This window comes from Triturus cristatus, chromosome 8 (genome assembly GCF_964204655.1).
Source record: "Triturus cristatus chromosome 8, aTriCri1.1, whole genome shotgun sequence".
Classification (NCBI taxonomy): domain Eukaryota; kingdom Metazoa; phylum Chordata; class Amphibia; order Caudata; family Salamandridae; genus Triturus; species Triturus cristatus.
The window spans coordinates 400,821,803-400,834,895 of NC_140591.1; the positions used below are offsets into that span (position 1 = coordinate 400,821,803).

The 13,093-nt window shown below is 44.3% G+C and overlaps 1 protein-coding gene across 1 annotated transcript in view; it reads left to right on the plus strand.

The window, feature by feature from the left end:
* LOC146802187 (mitochondrial ornithine transporter 1-like) overlaps positions 1-13,093 on the plus strand; it is a 129,396-nt gene that overhangs the window by 73,359 nt on the left and 42,944 nt on the right. Inside the window, exon 5 of the mRNA XM_085621773.1 lies at positions 2,150-2,322. Within this exon, the coding sequence (XP_085477899.1) occupies positions 2,150-2,322 (173 nt within the window). The remainder of the gene's footprint in view (positions 1-2,149; positions 2,323-13,093) is intronic.

Genomic DNA, 13,093 nt, shown 5'->3' on the forward strand with positions numbered 1-13,093 from the left:
CCGGTATAGTGTGGTGGTGATCGCGTCACCCTCCAGTTTGATCAACAGGCCAAGGATGAGAAAGATGTATGAATGACTTAAAATTGAAAAACTGCCCTTCCCAGTACAGCAAGAGGAACTGGAGGGTGTGCTCATGGACTGATATCAAGAGATCATAGAAGCAAGTAGCCTGATCCATTGTGAGGTATAGCACTACATCTGCCTACTTGTCCATTTGGTGTCAAAACTGGCTCAAACCGTTCATCTTTCCCGGACTATAAAACCCTTGTAGATTGACTCTTTTCGACTATGTAGACTTTGATAGGGGGGGGGGGGGGGGTATGTCACGGTTAATCCTACATGGCAGAAGAATTAGAACTGGTGTGAACCTTTAAGCTCCTCCTGTGGTTTCACCTTGATTTTGGCCATACCTATTAAAGACACTTTTGAGCCTTTGGAACATGATATCATAGACTGTTACTTTTTTAGAAGTATACTAACATTTATTAATGTAATGCTTCAATTAATCTCGGCCACTAGCTCCAAATAGGAACAGTCCAGCCCGAACTGCCAGGCCAGGTCCTCCCTGAACTGTAACACAAGCAACCTAAGATCAGTTTCACCCTGATTAAGGCTCATCAACCTGCCCGGTATATCTTGGTTCCAGTGACACAGTGTGCATGGGACCCACATCTGGGCATACCCATCCCACGTAGGGTGGCACACTAAAAATATACAGAATGTGATGGATGGAATGCTTCAATTAATCTTAGCCACTGGTGATTACTCAGGCCGCATCCCAGTCCATCGTTATGTTGCATTACGTGCCACCACAGTATGGATCCGGCTATTATGCAAATCAATGTTGGCCCAGTTCAGTGGGAACAGTCCAGCCCGAACTGCTAAGCAGTTTGGGCTGAACTTTTCTACTGGAGCTGGACCACAGGTGGTTTGCATATGTTTGCGTCCAATCTGAGGTAGCATGGTGAGCAAAAATGAAAGGGGTTAAAATATCCTGATCGAGTGGTTAGACTTATTGCAGCATCCTCCAGTCACCTTTTGTGTATTTTATGTTATTTTTAGGACAGCAGACTTGATTCTCAGTTTGCTATTGAACCTCTAAATATTAATCCACAACTGGCCCACCTTTATGCCTAAAGAAGTGTGCCATTTTCACTCGTGGCTGGGTATCGGGTACACATGGGAGATTGAGTATTGTGGTGTGTAAGTTGCTGAGACATTTTTATTTTGGGATTTTGAATAAAGGTAACTTTTGCTTGATGTGGTGAAGACCCTGGTGCCTCCTTTTATTTGTGTAACTGGTCAATTATTTCTATGGCCCATCCTGTATGTGGAAATGCCAAAGGCTGAGACAGCATAATAGCCAAAGTTAACCAGCGGCAGCATCTCCGCTGTTGCGAAGGAGCGTCTTTCCCCTGCCAACTGCCTCAAAACTTGGAAAATAAAACAAGTTTATCATTGTTTTATTTTCAAGTTCTAAGGGCCGAGCCTTGGGGGTGGGCCCATTGTGGGAGCAGTGACAAGGAGAAGTGGTAGGCACTTCTGTCAGTGTGCATATGGGTTTGGCCAGCCGTCTTAAGATGGCCAAACTGACATGCACACTGAGATGTCTCCAACCCAGCTGTATTGCTCATGTGGAGACAGCAGGCACAGGCTCCCAGTCTCTCTGGGAGCGCAAATCCAAGGTGCGAAGGCCAGTCCTGGTGCTGCTTTCATGCTGCCAGCAGCATGAGAGCTGCATTTGGATTAGACGTAGGGGAGTCTGGGAGCCTGTGCTGCAGTGCAGTCAGAAAGGGGCGCAAGAGCGGCGATGCCACAGGTAAGTCCTTTTTGTTTGTGGGGTTTTTTTTGTTGCATTTTCTCATCGTCTGCCCACCCCGCCACTCCACCCTGACACCAGCCATCACTGAAGTTAGAGCAAATGTGTCTTGAGAAAAAGTCGCCTTTCTGTGCCTTTGTTTTTTAGAGGACAAACATGTCTAATGAGGATCCATAAATGGAACAGTTCCAAAAAAACTGCAACTTTTAATGAGTAATGAACTTGACTTTTCAGCATAATTGTTTTTTAACATTATATTGAGGAAATCTGAGCAACAGTTAAGGGGCGTGAAACATGTTTTGGGTTGATGGTTTTCTTCCCCTTTGTCAGTACAGTGTGGTCAGTGGTGAAAGTTATTGTTCACAGTGAAGGACTGTTGGGGTTTTACCAGGGACTATCAAGCACTTTATTCAGAGAGATGCCAGGATACTTTTTCTTCTTCGGGGGATATGAAATGAGTCGCTCTTTCTTCGCCAAAGGATTGAAATCTAAAGACGAACTTGGTGAGTATAAGCCATTTTTTTGCAACACAAATATAAAACATTCTGCCTGCTTCTAAAATACATGCTTATTGATTCCAGGTAATCTGTTGGCTACAAAGCTGTTTTATAAATGCCCAAATGTAAAAGTGCTGTTATGTAACTTCTGCTACTAGGACTCCTCCTATTTCTTAGGCCCACCAACAGATATTAGATACCAGGATTACGGGTTCAGCAAGCTGCAATTTTCCTGCTGTATTACTCCCCTCAGGAGATATTTGTGTTTTCATATTGTTAAAACAATTTCAAAGAAACCTAGCACACTATATGTTTTTTGCTAAATGCAGAAATTAAATTGATTTGTGGCTGTGCCCACTGATTATAGCTTGTTTCAGAGTTTCTTAACAATACACAAATATTTTTTAATGATTATTGAAAATTTCATATTTCCATGTTCTGGGTAGTCGAACTTGTTTAAAAAAATGTAGGGTTGAAGTTAGAGGGCTTCTTTTTTAGGGAATATTATCAGTTGGGTCATATGCTAGGTAACACACACACTCACAGGAGCCCAATTTGCAAAATATATGACTTCTTCCAATAACCTCACCTTCATCTCTAAGCTTCAACACATCATTCAATAGGGACCAGCAACAGGATGTAGTTCCAAAGTACAATATATGCTGTATGGCTGGGCCCTTTGTAAATCTCAAGTGGAGAACAGTTTGAAGCACACCACTAACCAGGGCGGATGGATGTTATGCTGTAAACATGTGCCATGGATTCGGCAGTTATGGCATAAAGCTTCATTCCAAACCAGCCTCTTATTAAGACGATAATAGGAATCATTACAGCGGTTAACAGAAAGGAACAGGAGTAAAAGTGAATCTAAATTGTTACTGGTGATGACATTTCCTTTAGGTGGACACAAATAACAGAACTACTATAGCGATCTAAATACTGGGGTTGTCAGTAACCACCATTCTATAAGTACCTTATATGCTGCTCTGATTTCTCCTAGCAAACTGTTGAGAAGGATGAAGTGACCACCTACCTTTTCGCATATAGAATTTAGTTCAAGAGGAGGCTTTTGGGGACATTGATGTGCTGTCTGGTTTCTCTGGTTTTCTTCTTATTCAAATGCATCTTTTCTTGCACACTCATTGGGTTAGTTTCTCTCACCTAGTTTGCCTCATTGATTACAAATGTTCAAAGTATGTGGATGGCAGATTCAATGACTTCTGTTCCTGCAGAATATGTCTAATCAATGTTTCCATGTCTTTCTTGAGGTTTCCTTAAGTTTAAGAATACAGGTTAGTAGTATATAATTTACTACCTGGCAGAGGGTCTTCCCAGACTGTGCTCCTGAGTATTTTCATGCTTATCAGGTGTCCAGCAAAGATGCCTCATAACCGCCATCACAATGTTGTATGCGTTTGGGTAGACTTGACTGGAGGGTAAGCAGAAGTTTCATAGGGCTTTCCATATGGGTACAGGTAGCAGGGGGTAATAATGGGCTTTGGAATTTTTTATATACACCTTGATGAATTGTTTGTGGAAGATTGCCCTCTGAGGGGTTGCGATGCTCCGCAATATGGCAAGTATACAAACCGTAGTCTTAAAGGTGTGACAACCTAGCTCAAACAGATCTATGTTAACATTACTAGTCCATAGAGCATGCTCTGCTGGTCCTGGGATGTCATTCTTGCGGAAAAGGACGGTGCATATTTTGTGTTTTTGGTATCCGTTGGGGGATTTACACTGTACACATCAGGATTCCAATTAGATATATATTCGTAAAGCAAACAGTGTATAAACTGGACATAACCTGTTAGTTAATTTAAATCCATTTTAATATCCCTGAAAGTGGTTAGAGAATGTGTCTCTGTGACAACCACTTCTGATTCCTGTCCTATGAAATCGTAGAAACCACCTCTGTACACCCACACGACCACTGTATTTTTTATATGTGTTGGTTCATTACTACTTTATGAACTCAGCATGTCCTATGTTGCAGCGTAACAGTCTAACATGGCCCGACAGTTTGACATGATGATGATACACTCAACAATGCTAGGACAAATATCTTGCCTTGTTAGACTCACAATTACTGAAAATAAGTCCACTTGGGGCACCTTGTGTGTGAGAATGGTAGCTTTTGGTCAGAAGTATCAGATATCACTCATTGGTCTAACATAAGTGTTGCTGTACAATCCCTGCGCTTTATTTATTATCAACTCTCGTGCCATCCAGACAACAACAATCTCTTTTCATTGACCACCTAAAAGAGTCATGTTGATACTACTGAATAAGCCAACTTCTTCAAACCACACATCATTGGGGAGAACATTTACTTTTCAACACCTTTTCTGAATGAGCATTGGAATAGCCAGTTGGTCTGTCCATGGCAACTTATGCCACAAAAATAAAAAGCATTAAAAAGGAAAATATGTCTCTGCATATTTATTACTTTTAATAGTGCAGTGCTTCACAGCAGACAGATGTACTTAGGACAGAGACATATGTCCTTTTAAGATTTAAGATGTAGCTTAAGTGTGCTGACCAAGCGCTCAAACTGTATGCTGTGGTGAGCAGAAGAACGTGAAAGACAGCTGAACTAACCAGTGGATGAAGAGGGCTAAACCAAGGCCCCTCTATGATGGTATATAGGTATTTATTTTGTATTGATGGAGTTATTTGATTACATGACACCGGTGAGTCAGCTAAACCGGTCTACACACCTAAAAAGGAAGGGAGCACATTCGATGGTAGCTGGTAAACATAACTTTTGCAGAAGCACCCCATTTACAGAAATGCAATCAACAGTGCTATTTTCAGTGATACGTGCCAAAAGAGATCAGTTCACCTTGCCCAACCATCGAACCTCTGTACCAGAGCTCTCAAATAGTCCTTTTGGAGGCATGGCCTCCAGTATACCTGCTGCAGGTGCCACAAGAACTGTAACCTAATCAGACTGGCTGTGTGGTATTGTGAGATGTGTTTATTCCCAACACATAGCATCCACAGAGGAGATGTACTCTTGATAAAAGAAGGAAGTTAATGCAAAGTAAGCAACAACATTCTGTCAAGCTGCTTACGAAGATTAACAGACTGCGCCATACACTTTGCATTTCTCATGCTTCCCGCTGTTTACAGAAAGTCAAGAAAAGTGACTATCAAGTGACCAGCCTGAAAAGCAAACACGAGACCTCATAAATTATGATCCCAACTCAAATATCTTTGAGGAAAACTCTTTCATTAGCTCCCATTAGCAGAACATATTGAAAATTGGTTGTGTCCAGAGACAGTGCACATGACAATGGAGCTGCTGCAGATCACACAGGCTCTGGCCAAGGGGTTGCAGTTCTATTAGTGAGACATTCAAGAGGGACCGAGCAGGAGCAGACACAGAGGGCTATAGTTGTAAAGTAGTCCATCAAGCAGTTCATTTCAAGCATTTGAGTGGAGGTGGAAGGATAGAACAAATATTAAATAGCATTAGTTGAGAGATGAATACTCCACGGAGCTGATGTGATTGACCAGCCTTTTTTTCCATAGGCTTCAGACTTTGTCAAACAAAACCAGTGGTTGAAAGGGACAGGTGTAGATTGTTAGCAATTGATCTGTTGTAAACTGCACTACCAAAACCCAGATCTAACTAGGTTAAAATATAATATATAATCAATGACCTGCTCAATTTGTAGTGCTAGCGAATGTTCTTCTCTGTCTGTCTGAAATATAGACCTGGTACCTTCTACTTGCAGTGAGCAGTATTTTAACAGAGGTGAATATAAAAATATTTCAAGGTATCTGCCAGAATATTTAATTGTTCCTCTCTGGTAAATATGTTTTAAAATGGTGCTTAAAAATGGTGAGCAACATTTTCCTAGCACCACTGAATATCGATGAACAGATGAATAAGGAGATTATGTGATTTTCCTAAGGCCAAGTCGGGAGCTAGGATTACGTCTCGAGAGCTGTTGGTTATAAAGCAGTTAACCGGGCCACATTTTTAGGTCTCGTCTGAGACAGCGCTTTAGCGCTGCTCTGGCGAGACTTATAGTAAGCGAGTTTTGGAAGTGCAAACAGTTCTTTTTAGGCCTCCAAATACAGTGCATGTGCCCTGGGCGCGCGCACCATTTGGCAGCCTGAAAAGCACTGCCTGATCACTTGCTTTGATGTCCTCAGTCAGCCGCGGGGCCACTGAGGACATCAAAGTGCACACCATTTGCCACCCCCTTGTTTTTTTCCTTTGATCCCTATCTTTCCCTTCCTCAATCTCACCCTCTCCCTGCCTTTTACAACTGCGGCCCGCACCACTGCGCCCGCCCCCACTCCCCCCTCCCACTCCCTCCTCGTCAGCTTCAGTGCGCTCTTGTTCTGTGCCACTCGTTTTTCCTCGTTTTTTGTGCCTTTCTGCCCTCTGTTCCACTCGTTTTCCCTCTTTTTGTGCCTTTCTGTCCTCTGTTACACTCGTTTTCCCTCTTTTTTTTGTTCCTTTCTGCCCTCTGCTCCTCTCGTTTTTGTGCCCTTCTGCCCTCTGTTCCACTCGTTTTTGTGCCCTTCTGCCCTCTGTTCCACTCGTTTTTTGTGTGCCTTTCTGCCCTCTGCTCCTCTCGTCTTTTGTGCCCTTCTGCGCCACTCTTTTTTGTGCCTTTCTGCCCTCTGTGCCACTCGTTTTCCACTCTTTTTTTGTGCCTTTCTGTCCTCTGTTCCACTCGTTTCCCTCTTTTTTTTTTGTGCCTTTCTGCCCTCTGTTCCACTCGTTTTTTTGTGCCCTTCTGCCCTCTGTGCCACTCGTTTTTCGTGCCTTTCTGCCCTCTGTTCCTTTCGTTTTTCTGTACCGGCTTGTGTGGAAACGCATATAATTGGGTGAGTATCTGTGCTTTTATCTGTGTATGCTTATTTTGCTTGCATACCACTTGGTGAATATCTGAGAGTGTGGGTTTGTGTGCCTTTTTGAGCTAACCAGGGACATTTCCACCTTAAAGATCAGGGAAAATATTTTAATCAAGAAATATTTCCATGGTTTGTCAAATGTCCTGGGCATACGCTGGTATTCAGTGAATATAAAAATGTGTGTGCATTGCAATGTTTGTGCAATTATATGCATTTAACAACAAATACATGGACAAAAAGAATGCTCTACAAATAGCAGAACTGTTGCTGCGTAATTGTGCACCGTTTCACACCAAGAACATATCAAATTAACTGCTTGTCTCCAAGCCACGCCCTTAGCTTCGCCCCTTCTGTTACATTTAGTTAGTGCCTGCATTTTTTTTTTCCCCATTTAAAGCACTGATGCTTCCAAGTACATAATTCTCCATTAGTCTGTACACGTTTGCCTAGATCTCTGAATAATAATAGGTTCAATAACTCGAAAGAGAAAAATATACAAGAACAGTATTTCTTACGAAACGTCCCTAAACGTTCCCAGAACAGATGGCTGGCTTGTCTTTACCCACGCAGAGGAAAGGAAATTAGGGCTGCACACAGAACAAGCATTTGCAATGCAATAGGTCTCGCATTTGCAAAAGTTTAAGCTATTGGCATTGTTCATGACAATGCCTTTTTTAATCTATTTTATAAAAACAAACACATAATGGCATTTATTTATCATTTACAAAGCCAATAGCTAGTGTTGCATTATTATTAGCAATGCCAGCTGCTCACACTTTTATAATGCGAGACCTATTGCATTGCAAATGCTTGTTTACTCTTCTGTTGTTTCTTAGCATCCTGTCATCGCCTAAGGTTGTGTGTTGTTTATTTCCCTCATCCCTTTGTTTCTCCATTTTCTTCTACTATTCCTCTCTCTCCTTCTATACTGTCCTGTGCGACTCTCCCTGTCCTTACTTTCTTCCCTCTTTCCTTACTACCTCAACTCTACCATTTTTAGATCCATGTGTCACCTGTTTCCCCATGATTCCTTACTTTTAACCTAAGTAGGCATCCCAGAGTACCAGTATGGTACTGAGAAGTGCCAGCATATTTAAGTAGTGCACCTCAGCTGAAAAGTGTTGGTCTTATTATTTTTAAATGTAAGAAGTGCAGCTACTGAGCACTTGCCCAATTAAGGCACTGCTTCCTTCCCTACTGTTGTCATCGCTCCTTTTTAGAGTTTGCCTGCACATCGCTTGCGCTGTTCTTGTGAAGTCTATTGTTAGGATATATCTTAAGAGGGGCTTACATCCTACCCCCCTGCTTTTCCTTGGTTCCTTTGCTTGTCACTTACTTTTCCTCCATTTCTATTGGCTTTAGCATGCTATTTCCTGTTCTTCCTTGTGTGTTAGCTCTTATCAATTTCCAGAGTCCCAGTTACTGTTTCCATCCACTTTTGAAAGCTGATCTTTTTTTCCAATGTTTTGCCTGAACTGGGCTTCCATGCATATCTGATCGGCCTCAGTGCGGCCCCCGCTCATATGAACTGCATGTGCCTGGTCAGTTTCCTGACGGCTTTTTCATCACTATTATTATCTTCATTGTGTTCGACCAGCCTGACTTTAATATGGCCGCCTCGCAGGACGTTGCCTTGTTTTAATGAGTCACACGTCATGCGTGAGATACAATCATTTGCTCTCACCACGTTGTTGTTTTGTATTTCCTTCACTGCTGGTCTGTGTAACATTAGATGCTAGTTTCGTTTAATTAATTAACTTTATGATGTTAAATGGAAAGCAGCAGCTGGGAGTGCACACCTTAGCTTTAAAAACAAGGACATATTCATTGTTGGTAGGCACACGGAGATCAAGTGATTTACCCAGAATCACAGGATGGTGAGTCGATGTTGAGACTTGAACCTGGTTCCCCAGTTTCCAAGTCAGCAGCTCTGGTCATTATGCCACACCCTCCTCCGACTTTTTAAAGTTATGGTTTGCACTCACAGCTGCTGCCTTCCGTTTAACATTGTAAAGTTCTGATGCCTCGGGTAATTCCTCATGCTCTCCTGAGTGTCCCTTGGATTTTTTGATTTCTTTCAGTAGTCCAAAATCTCCAGGGGAAACATGACTTGTCGGTTAGGCTTGCACAGACTTTGCAATTTCTAATGGGGTAACTCTGCTATGGCCCCACCCGGAATCCTGAGCCACTCCTAAACAAGCACCAAGGTTGAATACTCTTTGTAATCAAGGCTACATGTTTTCCTTGCCACCACTCTGCTGTCCTGCAAATATCTGGAATTTAAATGGCATGTACGCTGGATTTTAGAATTACTGCTCTTATGAAGTATTTACAGTATATTGCTTTTCTCAATAAACAAGTCAGAACACTTTTTTATGTGTTTTCTTTAACTTATATTGCACAACTGCTCACCAAGCTGTAACTTAGAAAAAAAAGTTATTATTAACCACATATGCGAAACCTAATGCATTTACCAATGCTTGTTCCTGGAGTCACCCACGCAGCAAACCGGATTCCCAGCCTTTCTACCAGTGCTTAATATGTACAAAAAAACAAAAAATGTGCCAGGGCCGTCATCAGGAGGCCACTGCAGCTTGCACCACACATTGCTCCTCCCAGCGCTGCCAATGGCAGTACCAGCACAATTACTAATCATCATACAAGTGTGAAAATTCAGGCTATTCCAGGCACCTACACCTATAAGAATGGCTTAGGCACAAGCCAATATTATTTTTTTATGTATTTTGAATTAATAAACAACTGTTGTTCAGGGGCGATGTCTCCGTGAGGGCGTTGGGGCATTGCCCCACTTATATTTCAGCCCCCAAATTAAATGTATTATATTAGGCTGCCGGGCCATCATTATGTTTGAGTGCTTCAGTTCTGCGGTAGCTGCATGGGCCGGTTGCAGACAGTTGTGTGAGATCGAGCATGAGCAGATGAGCACGCTGCCAGTGCGTTCCTGGAGGGGGCTTGAAAGTGAAACAATTGCAGCTGCCCTCGGCCCCCGCAGGGAGCCACCTCAGAGGGCGGCCACCCCTTAGTTGCATTTGGGCACTCCCCCCCCCACCCTCCTTCCCCCCCACCCCCCCACCCCACTATCATCTGCGGGACTCCAGGAGGAGTCCCGTTACAGGGCGCGCCAGACACGTCATGTCCGGCGCCGGGGGATGGGGAGGGGTATTTAGGCCTCCCTCCTCCATTTTGGATCCTCTTTGCTGCCCTTCACGCCGTCTCCCACCCTACCGCGTACCTGGCATTGGACAGACAGGGGAATTTCAGAGGACGTTGTAATGTTTTCTTTGTCATTGCAGGCGGAGTTACAGGGCGATCTGGAAGCAGTCTGGGTTCAGAAGGGTACCTCTGCAAGAGCACAATAGGGGTGCCAGAGCCAAATTACAGGAGCCTCAGGGGAGGGTCCTGGAACAATGACGTTGGCGCCCCGTTAGTCCGTTAGGGCGGTTGTGGGCCTGAACAACTGGGGGCTTGCTTTGCTACGCTCCGCCCTGAAAGAGGCGTGAGTAATAAGGGACCAATGTGTCACGTGATCCAGTAAGGGGATCACCCCTATAAGGGTAGCGCTGATTGGGTTTTTCCACAGTGCTTGGCTCATCAGGCGGGCAGGGCAGCATAGGTTAGTGTGGCTGCCGGCCCTAGGATCGCCCATAAGATAACCCACCGTATGTTGCATACTTTTGAATGGAATAAACCTGCAGCAATATTTTTTCTCCAAACAAAAAAGTTGTGTTGTGTATTTATTCATGCATGCTTATTCTGCTGTGGTGTGGGTGGGGGTCTTGTGCCTATAATGGAACTAATTCCCATCACATGCACCCACCAGTACAGAAGCCAGCACAGAGCACACCTAAGTGTGTAGATTGGGTTGGATGGCTGCCTTTCTCTGGCCAGTCTGACATGCACACTAGGCTTTGCTTACAGCCTCGCCGACAGTGCACATACTGAGCTGGGGTGACTCAAAGCCGCAGCACCCTGTCTAAGTAATGAGTGGTGAAGTTCCCTGCCCCAGCCAATCCTGGTGCTGCAGCAACACCAGGAGCAGTGTCAGGATTCCTACTAGATGCCTCTGCAATGTGCACGTGACCTGAGGCAGCGCAGTGGTGGATGGGCTAGAGAGGCTCTCTCGCTCTCTCTCCCCCCCTGGACTGTTCATGCCCACACAACAGGTGTTGCTTGGTTGGTGGTAAAATCTTCCTGAGTCCTACGATTGCAAAACCTGAATGTGACAGGACAAAAAAAGGCGGAGCCAAGGTATCTTATGCCCTATGGGGCTTTATTCTGTTCTCTGTCCCTTCTTGGGTATATTCTTATTTTACAGATGCAGAAAAAAAGTTATCGTCACTCTTCTCTTCTCTCTTCTCTCATTCTCCTGTCTTTCTTCTCCTGGATGCCCTTGGGAAACATAAATGGGTATGTGGCAGTTAGCAAACTATCCTCCACAATGAAAATCTCTAGCTTGTGAACTGTGCAATGCACCAAGTCTGTGCCATCTATACCTTTAATTCCCCAAGTTTGGTACACCATTGGTGATTGGGCAAGAAGGGAAGGATAGTGTTTGGGATTGACCCTGTTCCCACTCTGATTCTCCTCCCAACCGTGTTCTCTCAAGAACAGACCCAAGAACCCATAAGACGAGTCCCGCCCGTCTTATCAATTCACTCGTGGACAATACTTGGGCTGTGGTTCCCGACCAGAGTCACGGCAACCATGTCCGTTGCGCCTTCCCTCAGGTTTTTTTTTAAACCTTGCCCGGTAATCCCGTCTACTTGTCCCATTCCGGGCTCTTCTCCTGCTACATTCACTCCGTCCCTCGAGTCGTCCTCTGACCCTGTGCTCCCCTTGTCAGCTGTCCTCAATCCTCTTTCGCTCTCTGTCTTTCTCCGCTCGGCTCCTTTCTTTCGTCGCACCTACCACGCCTGTGCTCACGTCAACTTTCTCCGCCCGCATACATCCGCTTCTGGGTCGGGGCACCACGGAACATTAGAACGGGTCTCTCCCAAGCCCCAGAGGTGCCATATGGCCTGGTACTACCTATACCCCCTCCTCCCTTGTCAAGACCCACACAATATCAAGAACAAGAGTTTAGTTGGAAAAGGGGGTCGTAGATAACCCCCGGCCGTATTTATTAACAAAATAATCAAACAATAAATAACAATATTTACAAAATTACGCAGACAATCATATAATTGACATTGATTACATTTGATATGTACAGATATCAGATGGCTATCCTTAACATAACTCTAATACAAGTTATTCCTATCCGAATCGAAGCATAACATCATCCATAATCATAATGGCAATTATTTTCTGCGTATCCATGTTTGAGCCTACAACAAGATCAATAACTGGTGTCAGATCCTTATCAATTAAGCCCCGCCCTCCCGCCAGAGTGCACATGCGCAGAGGGCCCGTTCACCGTGAGGGTACTCCCCCCGCCCCCCCGTTACCCCCATACACTCTGTATACTATCTCCATCAGGGGCCCTTGCAGTTCTGCGCCCTTTACTGGCGCCATTGTGCACGTGCGGGGTGGCCAACCAGCCTAGGAAAAGCGTAACTCCCCCCTCCCCCGCACCCATACAGCCAAAAAGGCTGTAACTGCCCCTGGAGTTCTAGGAGGGACGACTTGTCCCTCCCCCTTGGGCAAAACCATTCAAAGAATGGCGCCGCCCCCTAAGGACCTTAAATTTACTGCTCAGCAATCATGACCTTACCACCTGACCACGGAATCGCACTAAAAATACGACCATTTTTTACCTTAAAAAAGGGGAAAAAACAAGTTATTTAAACATCACAACCTAAAACGAAAAAGAAAACAATCATACACTACACAACCTCTGCTTTAGGGGATGGTGGGTGGGCAAAATTAAATTGCAGCC